Genomic DNA, 21,803 nt, shown 5'->3' on the forward strand with positions numbered 1-21,803 from the left:
GTAAATACATGAGAGAGAATCATATCGTCTGCTAGATCATTTGGTTGTGATTTGGCATGAATGGTCTCTCACCTCTTTATAAAATTCAAACTCTGGCTGAGGGTTTCCATCAGTCTCACACTCCATCAGCACTTCATCCCCCTCTTTGACTGGCCCCTGATTCTTCAGTTTGAAGAAGACAGTTTCTGTTGAATCTGATTGGAGGAGAGCACAGGATGAGGAGTTTGAGGTAAATGAGCATACAGTTGACACATTGTGAGTGTGTGTGCACGTCGGACTCACAGAGCAGCGAGAGGTTGAACTTATCGGAGCTCTCCTGTTTGATCTGGTTGTTTGGCATGCTGTACTCCACCGTGCAGTGGAAGACAGATTTAGCATCGGCTTTAACAGGCTGCATGAACAGAGTGCTGGTCATGGTGTACAGGCCTGAGGCTTCCTTCACCACACTAGGTATCATATATGTTTCTGAGAAAGAGAGAGGAACAAGATTAACTTCACTGTAAGATGTCTACAGGTCTGTGAAGAGTAGTGAAATGCTACTATGCTAATTTTAAAAAAATGCATATATATGTATATATTCTGAAAGGTACTGCATTTCAGTATTTTATGGGACTTTTGGGTATTGTATTATGAAGTATTAAATATATTTTAGAATATATAAACAGAAAAAAGTAATACTATGAAATATTACTACAATTTAAAAAAACTGTTTTCTATTTAAATATATTTTAAAATATAATTTGTTCCTGTGATTACAAAGATAAATTATTCCATTTGTCAGTCACATGATCCTTCAGAAATCGTTATAATATACTGATTTTGTGCTAAAACATTTCTTATTGTTATCAATTAGGAAAACAATTGTGCTGCTTAATATTTTTGTGGAATCTGTAATGCATTTTTTCAGGATTCTTTGATTAATAGAAAGTTTAAAATAAACAACAATGTTTATTTGAAACAGATTTTTTGGTTATATGTAAATATTTGTCAATTTTGATCAATTAAATGCACCTTTGCTCAAAAATTCTTTATTTATATATATATATATATATATATATATATATACACACACGGATATACAGTCAGGTCCATGTAAATTTGGACACAGGCACAGTTTTTATTATTTTAGCTGCTGACCAAAACAGCAAGTTATATATATATATATATATAGTTATACAGTTATATAATGAACATGGGTGTAAAGTGCACACTCTGAGCTTTAATTTTGGTATTCTCATCACAATTGGAGGAAAGGCTAAGGAATTACAGCTCTTTAATATGTCAAGTCAAGTCAAGATTATTTTTATAGTGCTTTTTACAGTGCAGATTGTGTCCAAGCAGCTTTACAGTTTTAAACGGAAATAGTGTGTCGAAATAGTGTTCCATTATCCTCTGGCCAGACGAAACCAACAGTTTAATTCTAGACTGCAACAAAATCAGATTGTGCAGAGGACTCATCTGGTTCCTGTGGTCTTGTCCCGATGGCCGTAGGACAGTTGACTCAAAAGCCATTTCATGGACACCTGTGGGCTATTCCTTCGTTATTTCTACATCAATTAAGCAGGTAAAAGGTCTGAAGTTGATTCTACATGTGCAATTTGCATTTGGAAGCTGTTGCTGTGAACCCACATCATGCGGTCAAAGGAGCTCTCCATGCAAGTGAAACAGACAATTGTTAGGCTTCAAAAACAAAACAAATCCATCAGAGAGATAGCAGGAACATTAGGAGTGGCCAAATCAACAGTTTGGAACATTCTGAGAAAAAAAAGAACACACTGGTGAGCTCAGCAACATAAAAAGGCCTGGATGTCCACTGAGGACAACATGGTAAAGAAAAACCCTTTCACAACATCCAGCCAAGAGAAGATCACTCTCCAGGAGGTAGGTGTGTCACTGTCAAAGTCTACAATCAAGAGAAGACTTCACGAGAACAAATACAGTGGGTTCACCACAATGTGCAAACAAGGCCTGATTAGACTTTGCCAAAAAAACACTTCTGGAAAAGCATTCTTTGGATGGCTGAAATTAAGATCAACCTGTACCAGAATGACGGGAAGAAAAAAGTATGGAGAAGGCTTGGAACACCTCATGATCCAAAGCATACAACATCATCTGTGAAACATGGTGGAGTGGTGTGATGGCATGAGCATGCATGGCTTCCAGTGGCACTGGGTTACTGGTGTTTAGTGATGACGTGACAGAAGACAGAAGCAGCCGGTAGAATTCTGAAGTGTGTAGGGATATACTCTCTGCCCAGAGATTCAGTCAAATGCAGCAAAGTTGATTGGGCGGCGCTTCATAATACAAATGGACAATGACCCAAAACAAACAGCAAAAGCAACCCAGGAGTTTTTGAAAGTAAAAAAGATGATTAATCTGCAATGGCCAAGTCAATCTCCTGATCTCAACCCGATTTAGCATGCATTTCACTTGCTGAAGACAAAACTAAAGGCAGAAAGACCCACAAACAAACCAAGTTTTTGCTGATGTCAATGAGTTCCAAAGGATTCTCAACAAAATATTAAAAATGAACATTATATTTATTTGTCCAATTACATTTGAGCCCCTGAAAATGGGGGGACTGTGTGTAAAAATGGTTGTAATTCCTAAGCTTTTTATGTTATATTTTTTGTTTTATTGTTATATAAAGGAAACGCAGCAAACACGCAGTGTTGTAAATGTAAACTGGTGGATCAACAATAGGATAATGCATTATAAAAATATAAACAATTAAGACAGTTAAATGTGATTATTAGAGCTGTCAAAAGATTAATCACGATTAATCACATCCAAAATAAAAGTTTTTGTTTGCATAATATTTGTGTATACTGTGTATATTTATTATGTATATATAAATACAAACACATGCATGTATATATTTAAGAAAAATGTTATGTTTATATATTAAATATATTTATGTGTAATATAAAATACAAGAATATAAATATATAAATGTATATGCATGTAAATATTTCCAAAACATACACACACATACCGTATATATTTATATATGCATAATAAATATACACAGTACACATACATATATTATGTAAACAAAAACTTTTATTTTGGATGCGATTAATCGCGATTAATCGTTTGACAGCACTAGTATTTATATGTTATTTAATTAGTATAATAATTCATTGATAATAAATGTTTAAATTAATATAATAATTGATACCTTTGACTCACCCATTTTCTTAAAAATGGTTTAAAGGCTGAAATATGAAGTTCATTTTATAAAACTTTTTGTTTTTGTGAAAACCTGTATCTTAACTGTAAATCATGCTTTTTACAGTCATTTTTATAATTTAATATGTTACCATTGTGTAACGCGCGTCGCGGCGCGAGTGCAACCCTTCCTCTCAAACAGTGAATAACGGAAATGAGCAAGAAGGGAGTGCACTGTTTCTAGATTTGGACCAGTGACCAGAAGATTAGACTCGCTCAAGAGACAGTGTCAACAAGGGGAAAGGCAATGGCGACAACACTGGCTGCGTTAGAAACAGGTAAGATGTATTTGGGGAAAAAATTTTCTCTTTACAGATATTAATAAAATAAAATACTGTTTTACACAATCATGAATGTTGTCGTTTTTTTTTTTTTTTTTTCCAGCAACAGGGTTTCTAGTAATCTGGGTTACACCTGCCCTACCCTGCTCATATGGTATTCATTTTATTTGTTCAGGTCTTAAAAAAAAGTCTTAAATTTGAGCTTAAAAATCCTGCAGATACCCTGATATATATACACTAAATCCCAAATTTTTGGTCTTCTCAGACTTCAATGGGCAGAAAAGAGATTTTAAAGGAATTTAAAATTCTGAGCACTTTTCTGATTCTGCACTTACTTTCCTTTTGGTCCTTTACTTCAGGCAGAGGGGTGGCATCTTTAAACCAGATAATACGAGGCTGAGGGTAAGCATTCCTACTGATGCACTTGCCCACCTAAACAAACATACCACACATGCTGGATATTGTTACACAATTTCTGATTTTCTAACTTCATTAAGTCATTGTAACCTTGCACAAAATGAATTTACATTTAAAGGCTCACAGCTATCATATACAGCTATGAACATATGCGAGACTCACCTCAGAGGAGGTGTCAGTTTCGGGACTGACGGTAATAGCCTGATTATTTCCTGTGATCGTTGGCTTCTCTGGAGCAACTGTGATAGGAAAAGAAAAGTTAATTAATAACTTAAATCAAGTCAGAAATATGGTTTCCTAAACACTTGGCCATATAAATACAAACACACTGAGGGGAAAAGTCACTGAAAGAATCATGACAGGCTCTTTTAAATCATTTGCCTACACTACACTGAATGTATACCCAGGATGCCTAGCTATAATGCTCCTCTTCATCATTTAATCATTATTTTATGATTAACTGCTGCCACGATCAATAGAGATACAAAGAAAGTTCTTTTAAATAAAATCCAGTTTACCACCTGCTGTCTGTGGGCGGTAATAGCATAACATTAAATGTGCCAGGCAAATTGTGCTGAATTTTGTGAAAAAGGCACAATATAATGAGCCTAATTTGCATGCAAAGGTGTGTTTGTACAGAAAAGAATGACATTCACTCAGTTTAAATGTTTTCTCCAGCTAAAACCGGATTGCAGCTAGTTAGTGAATAAGAATCAGGTTTTTGCACTGAAATCGTCAGGGATTTGGATTTTTGGCCAGCTGTGTTTTTCCTTTTTGTGTGTCTGTGCTTGTGTATTTGTGAGTTGGTGTATCCCAGGGCGTGGTTATGCACTACTCTCTGTGGCTGATTGCTGAATGTGAATCACTTGCTGCAAATCAACTCATCTGCCTCCAGTATTTAAACCCTGGGTCTTCAGCAGTGTTGCCAATTTAGCTACTTTGTAGCTAGATTTAGCGACTTCCCCGCCCCTTTTGAGACTTTTTTCAAAAGTTTAGGGACAAATATAGCAACTTTTTGGACAAACCTTATCTAAGTTCTCATCTTGCCCACTGATCTATATTAATCTTTATATAGATCAGTGAATTTGCCGTCATGATGTCATCTAGTGACATTTAGCTACCAGTTTTAGCTACTTTCAATTGAAAGCAATTGGCAACGCTGTCCTGCATTCTGCCTGCCACGCCCGATCAACGAACTACTCTCTCTGCTCTACCAACATATCTCTGGCCTGTTTGGTTTCCAGCTCACCTAATGCAGAGTTCACACTGCACGATTTTAGCCCGATTTTTCACTCGCCGGCAGGTTTCGCGAAATCGCCGACAAATGCCCGAATCCGACGAGTTCGTGCAGTGTGAACTCGGCATTAGCCAACAATCTTCAACAGCAAATGAGAGATGGATTGTGTTGCTTGACCTTTGGCAATAAATAAATTTTATTTGCATAATTTTTAGTCTGTGTTCTGCTTTTGGGTCCAAAGCTGTGTTTGGTTACAACAGAAATAGTCTGTGCAAAAACTTGTTTAGGGAATTTGCCCCAAAATTTTCCAAACGGAAACATGAAAAAATTGTTATATATATAAATATATATATATATATAAAAGCCATGCATTAACCTTATGACACTTCTAATTCCCTTTTCAAATCGAGCTGCAAGCTCTCCCCCACCCACCAATTCACACGCAAGGTCACCATATCACTGCTCCCAGCTGTCATCTGGTACAAAAATAAACTGAATCATTTTTAATAACATTAGCAGTCATGCCATTCTTCCAAAAGTTCTTAGTTTCTCAGTCTCTCTTCTTGCCGCTTGGTCTTTCTGAACCAAAGCATTTCTCTCATGTCTTAATCTTTCTCAAAATGTGTTTGAAAGACACTTTAAAAGCAGCAGAGAACATGTGTGAGTTTGCATGGAGATGGATGTCTCTTTCTCTCTCTACATAAGGACATGTCCCTTTGGTGCAGCCATTAGCCATGAAGCAGGCAGCAGCATTCGTCTCCTGGGAGGAGATGTCATTGTTTTCCAGTCCCCCTGCTCTCATTCACAATTATTACAGCCATTACTGCCTCTCTCGCTCCATGCAGTCTGGGGTGGAAAATGAACAAAGAGTCCGTTCTGCTGTTTTCTCTGGTCTGCGCACGCACACACACACACACACACACACACACACACACTCTCTCTCTCTCCCACGCAGCCTACGCCCTCCTACACACAAACAGTTGTCTAGTTTTTCATAAAGTGTCCCCATCAGTGACCCCATCACACACAACTGGGGGATGGTCTCTAAAGAAATAATGAATTGCTGAGCAGGGGGCTGAAAGTTCAATACAATATAATGCAGGCCAATTAGAGACACGCAAAGAAATAAAAATAAAAAATCTATAAACTGATAAATTAAATATTCTATAAATCATGATATAAATACACCATGTACCCTGACTAAGGTCTATAATATATAATATATATAGTGTTACACCACCTATCTGTCTCACCTTCTATGAAATAAATGACATTTTATTTCTGAAAAGGTGATTTTCAATAATTGATGCAAACACACACACACACACATACATACACACAAGGCTACATTTATTTGATCAAAAATACAGAAAAAAATGTGATATAATATTCATATTATAACATATCATGAAATATTATTACATTTTAAAATAACTGTTTTCTACGTTTAAAATTTTTTTTTTTTTTTTCCTGTGATAGCAAGAAATCATTCTAATACAGTGATGTGGTGCTCAAGAAATATTTCTCATTATTATCTCTCATTATTATCAAAACAGTCATGCTGCTAAATATTTTTGTGGAGCCCCTTGATAATATGATTCTTTGTTTACAGAAATAAAATAGAAAGCTCAAATAAACAGCAATTATTTGAAATAGAACAAATCGTTTGTAACATTATACATGTCACTTTTTAACAATTTAATGCATCCTTGCTGAATAAAAGTATTACATGTCTTTAAAAAACATGTGTTGACAAATGTTTTAATATTTTTACTGGAAAACAAAATACTGGTTGGGAAAATGTTTTTACTGTGAATTTTACAGTTGTCTACAAATGTCCAGTTACAGTTCTGAAAAAAAAAATGTCAGTTTACATCTATTTTAGTTTATATATTATTTGGAACACACAAGGAACATGTTTAGAATATCTAGCTTGACGGTTTACATCTTACTTCTGTGCCAGTACTTAATTTCAGTGCAAGTACAGCAATACACAAGCATGCAGCCTCTTCAGAAAACACACCTCACCCCATCACTGATTAAATGTTCCTCCCTTAAATGTTTTCTCAGTGTAAGATCAGACTCCCAATGCTTTGCATCTGATTTGGGATCAGTTAGGCAAGGACAGGGAGCTCTGCTCTCAGGTCAGTGGTCATTAGTGTAATGCTTAATGCACGTGAAGCTCTTTGGCTCTTATAACCCTATAAAATGACATCCATCAAACATGACAAGTGCAATCACTCTATTAATCAATAATGTCAAATGCAATCTGTACAGCCATAATTGACCCAGGGCAAACTCATAAACAACACCCAAGACTAATGAATAGGGGTAAAAGTGGCTTGCCATATGTCTCATTTAGTTTATGGAAATCGTAGAGGAGTGGACAAAAGTGCTCAAAACGAAACATGCTCAGCTAATAAGGAGGGAATAAATATCATATGTATTCATTTTCAGTCAGACTTACAGAAAACCTTGACCTGGGTCTTATCTTCAGAGAACCCTACAGCTCCTGCGGTCACTTGGCAGATGTAGATTCTCTCATCTTCCACCATGACTGGGGAGATGGTGATGGACAAGTCGTCTTCCATGGATAACCGATCTGTCATTGTTGTGCCTGGATCAACACCAATACCTTGTGGAGACTTGAAAGCAATTAGTTTTCTTGCACCTGCAACCTCCTGAGGATGATGGAAACACATATACATCAATGTAGTACAGCATTTTACATGAAGAAATGCAAAACAAAAAAAGATATCAAATGAAAAAAGTGCTATATTCTCATAATATAAAGTCATTTGTGTACTTACAATCAACCATTGGACCACAATAGCAGAGGCTGATGCAGAGGTGGTGTAGCTGCAAGGCAGTTTGGCAGTCTCTCCTTTAATCACTTCCACCTCTGGAGTCACCTTGACCGTGACTGAAGCCAGACATACTGTAAAGAAAAGGGAAAAGAGACAAATAAGTATATGTGTAATAGCAATGATGGCTATTTTACTTGACAATTGGACTTGGTTTTGGCGGGAAGGATCGAGGGCTGGAAAGGTGGCAGTGAACAACACTCATAATAATTTGCCAGACGGCTTTTCACTGCAGCAGCCTCGGAGTCACACACAGTGAGAAATGATCCACACGCTGTGAGTCTGAAACAGCCATTGTGTTCCCGCTGCCTCCAAACACGAAGCCCAGCTGCACAGAACCAGGTGCAAGAGAGAAAGAAAAGAGACTGTCGATAACCCTTTGCTCTCGTGAAATTGGGTAGTAGGAGCGTGTTAGGGAGTCCACAGTGGGACTGGGTGATATATTTTATAATTCAATATATTTTCAATGATTTTGAAGGCAACAAATTTGGAAACATCATGAATATTTAACAGAATTGAATGCATCTTTTATTTCTCCATCAAGATTTTTTGTGTGTGTTTGTGACTTGCAATATGTGTCACGTAAAGATATTTTAAAGTGTCTACATTTGCGAAGTTCAAAAGAAGAAAAATCTTCTGTTAAAACACTTTTGAAGCATAAATGTTTTAACTACCACTTTTGATCAATTAATGCATCCACGCAGAAGAAAAAAAATCTTACTGAGCCCAAACATTTGAAGAGTAGTGTAGATGAGCACATGTAAAGGAAAATAATTAAATATCATTTTTCTTTGTGTTCATTTAGTAGTATATATAAAATTATATGAAAAACATGCCTTGATTATTTATTCACTAGATTTTTCATGTAGCAAACATTTTAAATCTTATATGGAAATAATAGTTCCTCTGATCGAAAAACAAACACCTGTAAAAAAAAATATATTAAAGCTAATGTGGCACATTTTTGAGCTACCCACCCAAGTTATACTGTAAGTTATTTATGTTTTTCAAAACACTTCCAATCTCAGACTACTTTTTGTTGTGTAATGAAACCCAGATTAAGAGTCCTTTTGTGTGCATGTGTAATATGAGCATGGAGTTGCCTTGTTTAGAAAGATCACAGGAGTAGTGTGGCATCCAGACAGACAATAATGTCTTCTAGGATCCTCCTTTTCCCCTAGATGCCTCTGGCTAATAGACAACACACATAAACACACCCGCTAACAGATTCTCATGGTTCCCACAGAACCCAAACGAACAGCTCATGACCACTGTAATAATGCATTATACAGTACAGGCTGAGGGGTTAAAACTAGTTCAAAAGACAGAAGAAACAGTGAAATAAAAAAAAAATTTAAAATGCTACTTTCCCTTTAAAGCTGAATCAAAACAACACAGGGACCAAAACACACCAGTCAGATCCAGAAGGACTGTTTTAGTAGAAGTGCTCTGCATTAGCACTCAACAAGAAAGAAATGAGCTGATATGGACAGCACACATAATAAAGATAGTAAAAAATTATTTGCACTATGTGTATATACACTACAACCCAGTAGAATAGAGTTTCTTTGTGTGTGTGGGTGTGACATTCCTCTGGTGATTGACAGAGAATGCTTCAGAGATCTCAGTATGTAATAGTGGGGTCAAAGGTCAGCATGTGTTGACATTTACAGAGCACAACTCTCGGTCTCCCATCCAAAGTAATTCTCTGTAGTCTATATCAGTGTTTCCCAACCGGGGTGCCGTCTGTCGAGAGCAGGGGTGCCGTGTAAAAAATCCTTTTTTAATATTTTTAAATTGCTAAAATGTAAAAAAAAAAAAAGCATCTATTATATAATATCCATTTCTGATGTCGTTGATCTGTTAAACCGCTATGTTATGCTCACGTGTTCTGACAATAATAGCTTTCTAGGACTAAACATTAATTGGATAATTGGTAAAAAAGAAAAAAAAAAAAAGTTAAATATCTTAACCCTACTGTTAGACCTACCTGAAAAACTAAAACGCAATTTATTTAATTCGAAGGCCTGTCGTTATTTTTTATTTGTGCTATCATTAGGAATTTCTTTATTTGTTCTTTTTTTATTATTAACTGCTTAGCCTCCTTGTCATTTTTTATTCACTTCAAAGTTTTAAATCAAGCTATCTCGTGCTACTGCAACAAAATTACCCAGCTGTAAAATCAAAACTTTGTTTAATTACCATTATAACTAGCTATCTCACAATGTTTACATATGAATAAAAGCCTACATTAAAATCTGTCATATAAATTGGTCTCTTCATTAGAAATTAGCCTACTGATTGCCACCATTGATGGACAAAATGTTTTAATAATATTAAAAATATCTGTATGACGTTATATTCTGCAGTTCTTCCCTGTTGTACCGAATATCTATACTTTTCAAATTATCACATCGAAGTTAGAAATTCAAATATTGTGACAAAATTAATTTTGTAGGGTGCCACAAGTTTGTTAAAATTTCCAAAGGGTGCCGCGACTAAAAAAAGGTTGGGAAACACTGGTCTATATTACAGTCAAAAACAGCACTCTTGTCTTTTTTCATTTCCTTTCTCATTTTAACCCTGGATTTTAATTCATCTCCATTACTTTCTATATGGCCCTGTCCGAAATCGGCAGCCTTAGCAGTCCATTCAGTTGTGATATATTGCATTATAGACTGTGTTGTAATATCCGCTGTGAGTGAAGAGTGATCCAAGTGTGAAGGCAGAGGCCATCGCAAGGTCTCAAGTGCACGTTCTCTGTCACTACGTCCTTTAATGAAGTTTAAGTGAAGGTAATTTTTCAATGTTAAAATTAAATTTTTCAGCTTACATTTTAATTTAGTAAAAGATACAATGAATTATATAATAAATAACATGTTAATTATATTACATATATAACAAATACTTACATTTTATTCATTATCTAATTAACCGGTAACACTTCTGAAATAAAGGACTTTGCATTTGGGGGTTTTCTCAGCAAATTTCTTATGTAATTATTTTGATTGATTCTATTTAATAAATCAGTGTGTAATGTAATAAATGTAATTATCTTTTTAATTGGTTGACTGGTTTGTAGCTCTAAGACAGACCATTTTTATTATCCTAAAAGCATATCACTTAAAAAAAAAAGTGCTTTAGAAACCTGTGTTAAAACAATCTTTATTTTTGCGGTTCTGTTTGGTGCTTCTAAATATACAAAAATTACATATTGAGATGTCCATTATTGTCTTTTTTTATATCTTTTTTTGTTTTATGAAGGCAAGCAATTGATGAAAAAAAAAAGAATATTTATGTGAGCTATCTCTTTAATAATATCTGTTTAAAACTCCCACCCCTTGTTTCACCTCTCTTTTTTATTCTCACTACTTAGATCTGATCAATATTACTTGTCCACTCGTCTTTTCTGCCTAGGGGAGCAGCTGGACAGACAGAGGGGCAATTAAGGGGCAATTAAGGGGCAATTAGTGCCTCCTCTGTTCAATCTCCACCTCAGCAGGGGCTGGATGGGTGCGGTCAAGGGCACGTGTGGGTGGGTGCGAGTGATAGCGAGTGGTTGAGATAATCGGATTTAAAGAAAGAAAGAGAGCACGCGTGATGAAGCAGATGGACAGGAGACGTTCTCACTGTGAGCAGCAGACACATCGACAGACACTCACACTGAGAGGAGACTGTACACACACACACACACACACATCCAGTATTTATGAAGCGCATCAGGTCGCCACACTGCATTCTGAAAACTCAAGGCAGTTTTCAGACGGATGGATCATTTTAGTACCGCCAATTTCTGGCAAGAGAGTTACAGACAGAACTGGGCCAGTCAACTTCAGAAAGACGGAGAGCTGGCACAGTCAAAGGCTGCTGATGTACCATCCGCCTGAAGTTCTGCCCCAAAGTGAATACTGTCCCTCACACACAGTTGGAGAACAGACGCCGCTGTGAAAAGAGTCAGCTGCCTCTCCACTTCAACTTTTAATGTATTTTCTATTTTTTTTCTCTTCTTACTTTTATTTTTTGTCGCATATCTTAAAAAAAAAGAGAAAGAAAAAATCACCATGTCTCTTGTTATACACCACTTGTCTGTCAGTCTGTATATTAGTGGTGGTTATTCTTCAATGACACTTTCCACAGGTTACATCATTACGTCAGTAGGTGTTGACAAGTGAACCTGAATCATTCATTCAAAGGACTCTGTCGATGAGTCAATCATTGAATGATTCAGTCAACGGATTTGATACAATTTAAATTCACCATTAGAAATATATACAATTATTTTTTATTTAACAGAATGTTACAATGTTTGATTTAAATGATTTATCCATGCACATCATCATTCTTTTTTTTTTTATTCACATGCCCTCTAATCTCTACTCAAAACATTAACATTTACTTCAGATTTAGTAGCAACATGTCTCTTTTTGTTTTGTAAATGTAAGTTTTAAACTGTAAAAATTTACAGGATTTTCTGTAAGCATGTTTACATTTTTATTGTATTTTTACAGAATTATTCTGGCAACCACAGCTGCCAGTTTATTCTATAAAAATGATTTTTTTTTGTTTACAGTGTACTATCCTTTAAAGCAAAAGGTTTATACACTAAATAGTGATGAATACTGTTTGCACTAAGTGTACAAAAGCAAGAAATAGCACCTTGTTTATACTAAGTGCAAATATTAATGTCATTCACACAAAGTGTAAATTTAAACATTTAGCACTATGGATAAATTGTCTAAGTAATAGTGAGTGAGTCAGTGCCAACAATGTATACCCTCCCCTCTCCTTTATAACCTGCTTTAATGAATGTTCTGGCTGGTGCCACACAAGCTCATACAGAGGGACTGATGTATTATACAGATGAATGGTGTGTATACAGTACCTTTCCACTGAGCGGACATACTGTACACTCACACAGACATACAAACACACACAGATCTGACAGGCGGAAAGGTGATCGCTCCCTCATGGCCAACAGCTTCAAATGTAAACTCAATTTTCTATTAACACCCTGTCATCATCAGTCCTTTCTCTGAGTGCTCAAACAACAGAAGCAGTGGTTATTGCACGTGCTTCGAATGCTACTGAAATGGGCAAAGCATGTTTGAGTCTGGCTCGTAACAGCTGCTTTGCAAAATCCTAGTCCCTCATTATTTCAAAATAGCCGATAGATTAAAAAAAACAAAGTATCTCACTCTCCTTAAAGCTATGCTGTGGAAAAAAAACTATGAATTAACAATGGATGAGTGTAATAGTACTGTATGTTTGGATGCTCCACACAGAGGTTATGAACTATGAGAGAGAATAGTTTGTCTCGTGAGAGCGCATTTGACATGTTGTGTTTGTGTGCGTGTGTGGTTAGAAACTGAACCAAAGACTGTCAAAGGAGCCCTGTGGCTGATCTTAATGATAGTAGAAAAAAGTCACATAAACAGAAACATTGGTGCCCACAAACTACAGTATAAATAAAAGATGAGCTAATAATCTGTCCTCCTAACACTGCTCTCAAAGCGTCTTCACTCTGCTACAGTTTTTCTATATCTGCTTGGCCACTTTCAGTATGCTTCTATTTTCATAATAAATCTTGAATTTTACGCCTTTAATTTTTATTGACAACCTTTATTACTGTCAGTCCTCAAAATAACCTCCCTGTTCAGAGGAGACTGAATGGATGGACTTGTCTATCTAACTGCTTGTGACAGTAGGTCAGCACAGCTGAGCAGTTTCATTAAATCCAAAGTTTCTGTATAAAAACTGCCTCTGCTTGTAATTTACACAACCGGAGAACACAAACAACACCAGGCTGAAATCAACCCTTGAGAGCAGTCGTGATTTTATGCACAGCGAAAATTTAAATAAAAATCTAATCAAAATACAACTTTCTTAATCAGTACATTGACTTTTTCTGGTGAACATATGTTAAAAAAAGGATAAATTCACTTGAGAAGCAAAACTGCATAAGATATTACCTTTAACGTTTCAGAGAAAACATTCGGGGAATTTATTATGAATTAAACTTTCATTTTTTTTTTCATACCCCACTGGTATACTTTTTTTCTTAAGCATAAATCTATCTAAATGTACTCAGATTTCTGCTTTTAAATTCTCTAATAAGCTCTGGATTAACTTTAAACTTCATTAATAATTGCTTATAAAAGCAGATGTATACTTTTACCCATAGAATTTTAATTACCGTAAGTAACTTTAACCGCTTTAAGTTTAAAAAAAAATACTCGGGTATGGCTTCTGGATACTAACTCAAGCAGACAGATGCTTATATATAAATGAAATACAGAAATAAATTCAGACACAAACCGTGCATGTATATTCATGAGAAAACAACCACCCACACACATGTACACAAACAGGAAAAGTATTAACCTTGCTGATTTTTTGTGGAGGGCTGTAATTTTCAGTGATGATGTTGTGCTGAACATTATTGCTATGGCAACAGGGAAGCAGGACTGCCGGGGGAATACAAGTGAGTGAAGGAAGTGGGAATATCAGTAGTTACAGCTGGATGACATTCACTACTGCAGATGCTGACAGCAGATGTCAAGACTTACATTTCAGTCCCTTTGGGTTATTGTATGTATTCATAAGACGTAAGACTTAGACTACCTTTCTGCAATGTTGTTACGTTTGTTAACTAAAACAAACTAATAAAAGTTGTTTTCGTTGTTAAAATGAAGCAGAAATCAAATCAAATCTAAATATTAGATGAAAACTTAAACCTAAATCAAAATGTGAAATGTTGCTTTGACAACTAACTGAAATAAGTTTATATTTCAGTAAAAATAAATTACTAAAATTATTAAAATGTAAATAAAATAAAGCTAAATAAATATATTCAAAAGCTAATAAAGGCGGCACATAACAACTTACTAAAACTTAAACTAAAAATAAAAAATACTGAAAATATAAAGATATCTACTTTATTAGTATTAATAAACACCTAATAGAGTAGTACATGAATAAGTCTAAAATAAATAAATAAAAGGTTGTTTTTTTTTCATATTTGAGCTTGACATTTTCATCATATGGAAAAGTGGCCAGTAGTTTCTTCAGCATTTTAAGAATATCTTGTGGATTTAGAACAACCATGGTGAAGTGTTCTTTGTTTTTCACCATTAAAGTGTAAAATAGGAAAAAAAACGGTTTATATAATCATATTCAGCATGCAGACTCACAGGACTTCAAGAAAAATATACAGTGTAAAGTAACTTCAGGACAGGAAGTGGGTGGCAAATTTAGAACTTCCTTCCTGACATCTTTAAATAAGCTGCCAAATACAAAATGAGCAAACAGTAGATAAAGAAGGCCTGCTGTGAGCATGTGTGTGTGTTTAATGGATGTGGAGGGTGGAGAGGAGCATGATGGGTCCATGCACGGCCTGACATCAGTCATCACTGCCGTGATGAGACAAGAACAGGTGCAAGAGCACCAACAGCAGCTGCTGGCTCTCTCACACCCTCAGTCACAAGGCAAAGACCAGGGCGAGCAGAAAAAGACAGACAGACATACACATAAAGAATAAGAAGTGAAACTGGGGTTGAGTAATAATATGACATAAAGGTAGCAGGAAATTGCTAAAAGCAAAAAGACTCAACGGAAAATTGGAAAAGTCAACTTGGTTATTTCGATAGTCCACTTTAGACATTCTATTAACTATAAGTAACTTTGTAACTACATGTCAACTACATGTCAACTAATTCTCATTCATTTGCAACTACATGTCTACTAACTCTCAGAGTAGACTGTTAGGGTAGGTTTAGGGTTAGTAGAATGTTGACAAAGAAGGTGTTAGAAGATATTAAGCAGACAGTCTACTAATACTCTACTAATTGCTAGTTGACATGTAGTTGCAAAGTTACTTACTGTTAATAGAATGTCTAAAGTGGACTATCGAAATAAAGTGTTACCGTCAACTTTGTTTAGTCTACCAATTAGTTGATCGTAGCTTAGTAATACTAAAACAATAACGTTTTTCCATTTCCCCCATAGTCATCTATTAGACCCGCAAACTATAACAAAGTGAAACCGTGTGAACTTCAGTTACCCTAGTCAGGCCTTCAGAGCATTGTTAGCGTCTCCATACACTTCTTGAAGTGTGTGAACCAGTGACAAACAACAAACGCAGACATTATACAACAAAGAAATAGGGGTATTTTATTTCTGATATTCAAGCTTCCATTCTAAGATCAATATATTTTACTCAGCTTAACTGAATTCCTGTTTGAGTCAAGTGCATGACTTCCATCAAGCAGAAAGTGGTCGCATCAGAAAGTGGTCGCAATCTGTTTCTGGTTACACCACACTTTCACTGGCATAAAACTGAGGTTTGAATATTTAACTTAAGCATTTAGGTTTAACTGACTGAGGTTTACAGACTCTCTGTGTGTGGTCAGAGTCTTCTGCTAAAACAGGACATCAAAAGATCGTGGGAATTTATCTTTTGGCTCCCGCCGAGTGCTACATTCCTCCGCCTCATGCATCTCTCCCTGCCGTTCTGTTTTCATTTTGGGACCGCGGACCTGTGACAAATGACACTAGAGTATATATTTACAGTCATGCTGTTATGATTTAGGAATGTTATTGGTTGTTAAACATTCAGCGATGCTTCACATCATGCACTAGCCTTACACAGTTCTCTGCACTTCACTCTGGTAAACAAATCTCCTCCCATTCCTCTTTCTCGCCTTTCTTGGTTAAAATTGCTGTGAATTGCTGTTTTGCAACACATTTACTTCTGTTAACCGATGTATTTCTGAATCAAGGGTGCATTCAGTAGTTTGGTGCTAATTTAAAAATACGTTTAGTTTTTGTGAAGTCATCTGGATGGTGTACACTCATGAGACTGTATTCATAACAGTTTCCTTTAAAAGAGTTTTAAGAGGGTCACTCCCCTCAATGTATTTTGTCATTTTAAAACAGCATGACCCGCAGTGCTTCGCTAAACAACAGAGTGGATGCTTACTGGCTGCCGTCTCTTTAGATATGCTGATAAAACTGATGGAAGAGCAAAAATTAGACAACAGAACACATGATTGTGCTTTACCAGAAGAGACGATGGGAGAATCAGGACCTGAACTGCCGAAGAAGCAGAAAAGTCCTGAAGCCAGAAGACAAAAGTCACACAAAGACAAAAACCGAGCATATCATCAGTATGGCATACATAAGGTGGAGAGATTTGATGACTGAGAAAATTCCGAGTTATGCCCAAGTTGCCCAACCATGGTATCTTTACATAAAGTACACACAGAACACTGATGCTAATGCTAGATAAAGAACTACTAATTTTACCTTTAAACAGAATACTTAGTGAGGAAATAAACATATCTTCCATGACTTCCATCTTGTCCCATATCCATCGGGAACTTACTGGATTGTGAAAAGTGTGCATTTCACCCTAAAATGGAGCCAGGTCAAATGAGAGTTTGCTAAAACAATGTCTGAGTAATTATTTTGCTATTTGTTAACCTTATTTAATAGCCCACATGATCAAAGTTACATCAGCAGAAAAGGAAAGGAAAGTTATAATGTGTCAATTAAAAAATGACAAAGATTATCTAAAAGCATAAATATACCACATGACTTTTGCCCCAATTTGTAGTTTGAAGATGTCATCACTAATTCCAAAAGTTATAGCCAGTCTGTTAATTTTTGGCAGTTGAGGTTTGACAAATTTGCCCCCCCCAAAAAAAAACATCTGTATTGTATGATGGGCACAGATTCCAAATTTTTAGTTTCAGACTATGATTCCATCCAGTGTTGATTAAAAGAGAAACTTCTGGAATACCTGATAAATTGTGCATAAAAATAGCAAGAATGTAATCTAATAAGGTAAAAACATGATTTAATATTAATTTGAGTCAATATTTTGCATGCCCTTTCACGCTCTCAGATGATATTTTCTATGATAAACTCTAGTTTTCCTATAAATAGGTAAAGAGTCTCCGTCTCTTGATCTCTGAGGATAAACAGTGTGAAGTAGGCTACAAGGTCAGTTCACGCTCAGTCTTGTGTTCTCCTGGCATTCCACCCCACTACTGCAGTCGTCCTGACAACAGCGTCACGAGTCAAACAAATTCAATATGAGGGCCGGCGCCAACAACTACACGACATGAAAGAGAAAAGACTACGTTTACACAAATAGCACTGTGCAGTGTGCGGATCGCATTATGATGATCTGTACAATGAATAAATAAAAAATGAGAGTTTATTAAGCATGCACTTCATCATCCTACATTAAATCTATGTACAGGATATATTAAAAGCTATCTGATACTGTTCTGCATCTATAATTTATAGTCTGGTTAGTTAGGCTGGTGCATTTTGTCTAAGAAGGTTATGCTGCAAATCTTGAATTAATAATTTAGACAAAATATGTCCTCTGCAGCCAACACAGCTGATGTTTTATTCTTTTTTTACTTAGTTATTAAGTAGGTTCAAATGCCTAAGAGAGGAAAATATCCCGCTCTATCTTAGAAATGTGAGCTTGCACTACAAAACTAAATATAGAGGCATATCTGAAATGGCACAAATTCTATCAATATATGATGCATGTCATAGAAATCCGATTGTAGTTTGTTATGTGGTCAACAAGAAAGGATGGAGCGCAATCTTAAGGCCGTCTCAAAAGTTTCAAATTACTCGTTTCGGGAAACTCGATTTGAAAACGCCTCTAAGGGACTGGAATGAAACTCACATGACATTGACAAAAATGAAGAGATGGGATTCTTATTAGGGCATGTCAGCAAAGAGGCAGGGATGAAAAAAAGAGTTAATATTTAATGCTGAGGGACAACTCTCGCTCTCCTGATCACCTCACCGGCCCCCAGGCGGTGCAATTACAGCCCCGTATTCCTAACTCCAGTTTCCAGAGCGAAGCCAAACGTGAGAATGAAATTTGGGGAGCGAAATGGGGTACACGTTGGGGGTTGGGCGGTTACATTTAAGTGCAAAAACCCAAAGAAAGATGGATGCAAATGGGGGAATATAAAAAGAAACAGAGATGTCTAAACGCTCCAACTGAGTGCTTGTCTGCACTCCCCCCATTTATTTTAGCAAAAATTGAGCGTCTAAAGCAGGAGCCAGATATATGCATTGTTTGGCAGCGCAATCAGTCGGGCTAGATGGCAGTTAATGGTGGAACAGCCAGTAATGGACATCTAAAATGAAGTGAATTAAATAGATGAGCTCTGAGAGAGAAAGAGATGGAATAAAAACTGAAAATGGAAGCAGGCTGCAATAAAACAAATAAGTTGATTGACAGCAGCGGGGTGGGAGTGGATGAAGGGGTTGTATTAGCACTGACAGTTACTGTACGAGAGCCGCCACACTGCTGGTGTGTTTTAATGCTACAGCTGCCACATCCACAATGCAGGCTCTTCTGTACCACCCAAACTCATTATTGAGATAGAAGGATAAGGAAAAAAGGAAGAGAGAGAGCTGAGTCAGAAGATAAATAGTAGGGCCATGTGAGAGAGACATTACGGCTCGAGTTAATCTCGCTAAAAGGGTTAGGACAGCCAGCGCTGCCCCCTCACTCTCTTTCTCTCCCTCTATCCATCCAGAGCCACTTCTCCACTCCATCTCTCTCTCTCTCTCTCTCTGTCCCAGCATTCCCTCTGTGAAGCATGCTTTTCTCTGAGGGATGATAGTAAGTTGCATTTATAAATATTGAGCAGACACAGTGGTGTGTTTAGGGTGCAGATAACCAGAAGGAAAAGGGGTTATCCTGGCTCAAATGAGACCAAATCAACAGAGCTTTGTTCTAGCAGGAAATACGTTTCTGAGGAATGAAAATAAAGATGAAATCATAACGTCCTTTGAGGTTCCAGACATCTTTGTCAATTATCTATTATTGAAGTATCAACTTTGTCTTTGTCTCTTGTTGTTTCTCCTGAAATCCCTTCATAAGAAGAAATAATTAATAAAAAAATAATGACTTTATTATCAACAGTCATTAACAATACTTGACCTTCTTTTAATCTACATGCTTTAGTGAAACATTTGAGACATTAAAAGATGTCATTTTCTACTAGTTCCTCTCTCAGTTTTCTTACAGGTCGTTATGAACTTATCAAGTTCAAACGAAGGTCTTTCAAGCAGGCCACACACAAAAACATGTCCCCTCCTCCTCCAGCCCTCTGCTGCCCATGTCAGCTTTAATTCTAGTCTCCTGACTTCAGTTAACACTTCTCCTTTTGTCTGCTCTTTCCCTCTTTCTTTCACCCTTCTTCCCTCCGTAAGCTCCACATTTCTTACATTCAGGTGCTTTATTAACTGGACAATGGTGCGGGTGACTTTTGGAGGGGCTATTGGGGGGACTGGCGGGGTGGCTGGCACACAAACCCCATATATACACACCAGTCCAAGTAAATTTTACTAGCTTTACTGTAAATTGAGGAAGATCCTACAAACAAACAGAACTGCAACCCTTCAGCCCACGTAACTCATTTCGCTCTTCTTCTTTTATAACAGAGAAGAACTGGAAATCTAAATTAGAGCGGGAAATGCTTTTCAGTAAAATTAAAGATATGGAGATGATTATGCAGTATACCACATTTAGTTTTAGTAGCATTTTACACAACCCACATAACCTTGTGGTAAAGGCCAGTTTTAACACTGGGTTCAGAAATGTTTCACATTTGTCATTTTGAAAGGTGGTTGGCAGCATTTCTAACCCTGGGGTATGAAGCTCTGCTGAATTGCTCTGCCAAAACTATACAGTGTGAAACAATGCGGGGCGAGAGTGTTAGACAGCCAATCATAAATGATACAATGCCTCATTAAATATTCATGAGGCCTGTACAGTCACAGAAACTTTCGTGCGTTGTGTTTAGTTTCAACGTCTGAGGAAACCTGTACAAAATGTCAAATATATTACAGTTTTTCTGAATTGCTAAAACACTAAACCCCAATCTCTGAACCAAATTCTCACTAGCTTAAACCAATTTGTCGAATAAAGCACTCTTTCTGCTAAACCTTAAACACGTTCAGGCAGTTAGGCTCATGCACTCTTTTTGCAAAACTCTAAACACATTCTCATTCACTTAAACACTTATCACACTGTGATGCATTTGTGCTGCAAAATGCTAAACACAAGCGGCAAAAGTTAAACACAACTAAAGCACAGTTGTCATCGTTTACACGCAACAATTCAAAATTGTTCACACTTTTTTCTAATGATGTGATCAAACCAACTGTACAAAATATGAGCCAGTTCAGAGGGCACAGGTGACTGAATGATGATACGAACAATAGAGGGAAACAATCTGAGATACTATACTTTTTATACAGAATTGCAAAATTGTTTACTCAATACAATATACTTTTTTTCTGTAATGTTCTGGATGCTGTGTTCTCCATTTTTCTCTGTAGTGTCTAATGAATGCTCTGTAATGTTTATTTTATTGACTCGTGTGTTTGATCTGAGAGCACCGGTTGATTTTGAGTGCAAGTGAAATGGCTTTGCAATGATTGTTTGATTTTGATGGAAGAGTCAGAGGTTTCGTGAATTTAGTTTGAGTACTTGGATTTGTGTTTAAGGTTTTGAGAAAATGAGTGATGGTTTCAAGAAATGTGTTTTAGCAATTCAGAAAAACTGTAACTGGGAGGATGACATTTCACAAATGGAGAATACAGGTTATATGATTGTTGCATGCTGTATTTGTCCAATCAATGTTATTAAAACATTGTTATTAAAATGTATATTAATAACATGAATACATTAACCAGTGTTTTCAGTATATATATATTTTTTTTTTT

General features: G+C 36.4%; 1 protein-coding gene across 2 annotated transcripts in view; it reads right to left on the bottom strand.

The window, feature by feature from the left end:
- LOC107714691 (basal cell adhesion molecule-like) overlaps window positions 1–21,803 on the bottom strand; it is a 54,500-nt gene that overhangs the window by 8,066 nt on the left and 24,631 nt on the right. For both annotated transcript variants that reach the window (XM_016520638.1, XM_016520636.1), the window contains exons 2-7: window positions 7,977–8,104; window positions 7,634–7,847; window positions 4,092–4,168; window positions 3,848–3,944; window positions 283–465; window positions 73–194 (exon numbers count right to left, since the gene is read on the bottom strand). In XM_016520638.1, the coding sequence (XP_016376124.1) occupies window positions 73–194; window positions 283–465; window positions 3,848–3,944; window positions 4,092–4,168; window positions 7,634–7,847; window positions 7,977–8,104 (821 nt within the window). The remainder of the gene's footprint in view (window positions 1–72; window positions 195–282; window positions 466–3,847; window positions 3,945–4,091; window positions 4,169–7,633; window positions 7,848–7,976; window positions 8,105–21,803) is intronic.

This window comes from Sinocyclocheilus rhinocerous, unplaced genomic scaffold (genome assembly GCF_001515625.1).
Source record: "Sinocyclocheilus rhinocerous isolate Xijiao unplaced genomic scaffold, SAMN03320098_v1.1 scaffold2194, whole genome shotgun sequence".
NCBI classification, from domain to species: Eukaryota; Metazoa; Chordata; class Actinopteri; order Cypriniformes; family Cyprinidae; genus Sinocyclocheilus; species Sinocyclocheilus rhinocerous.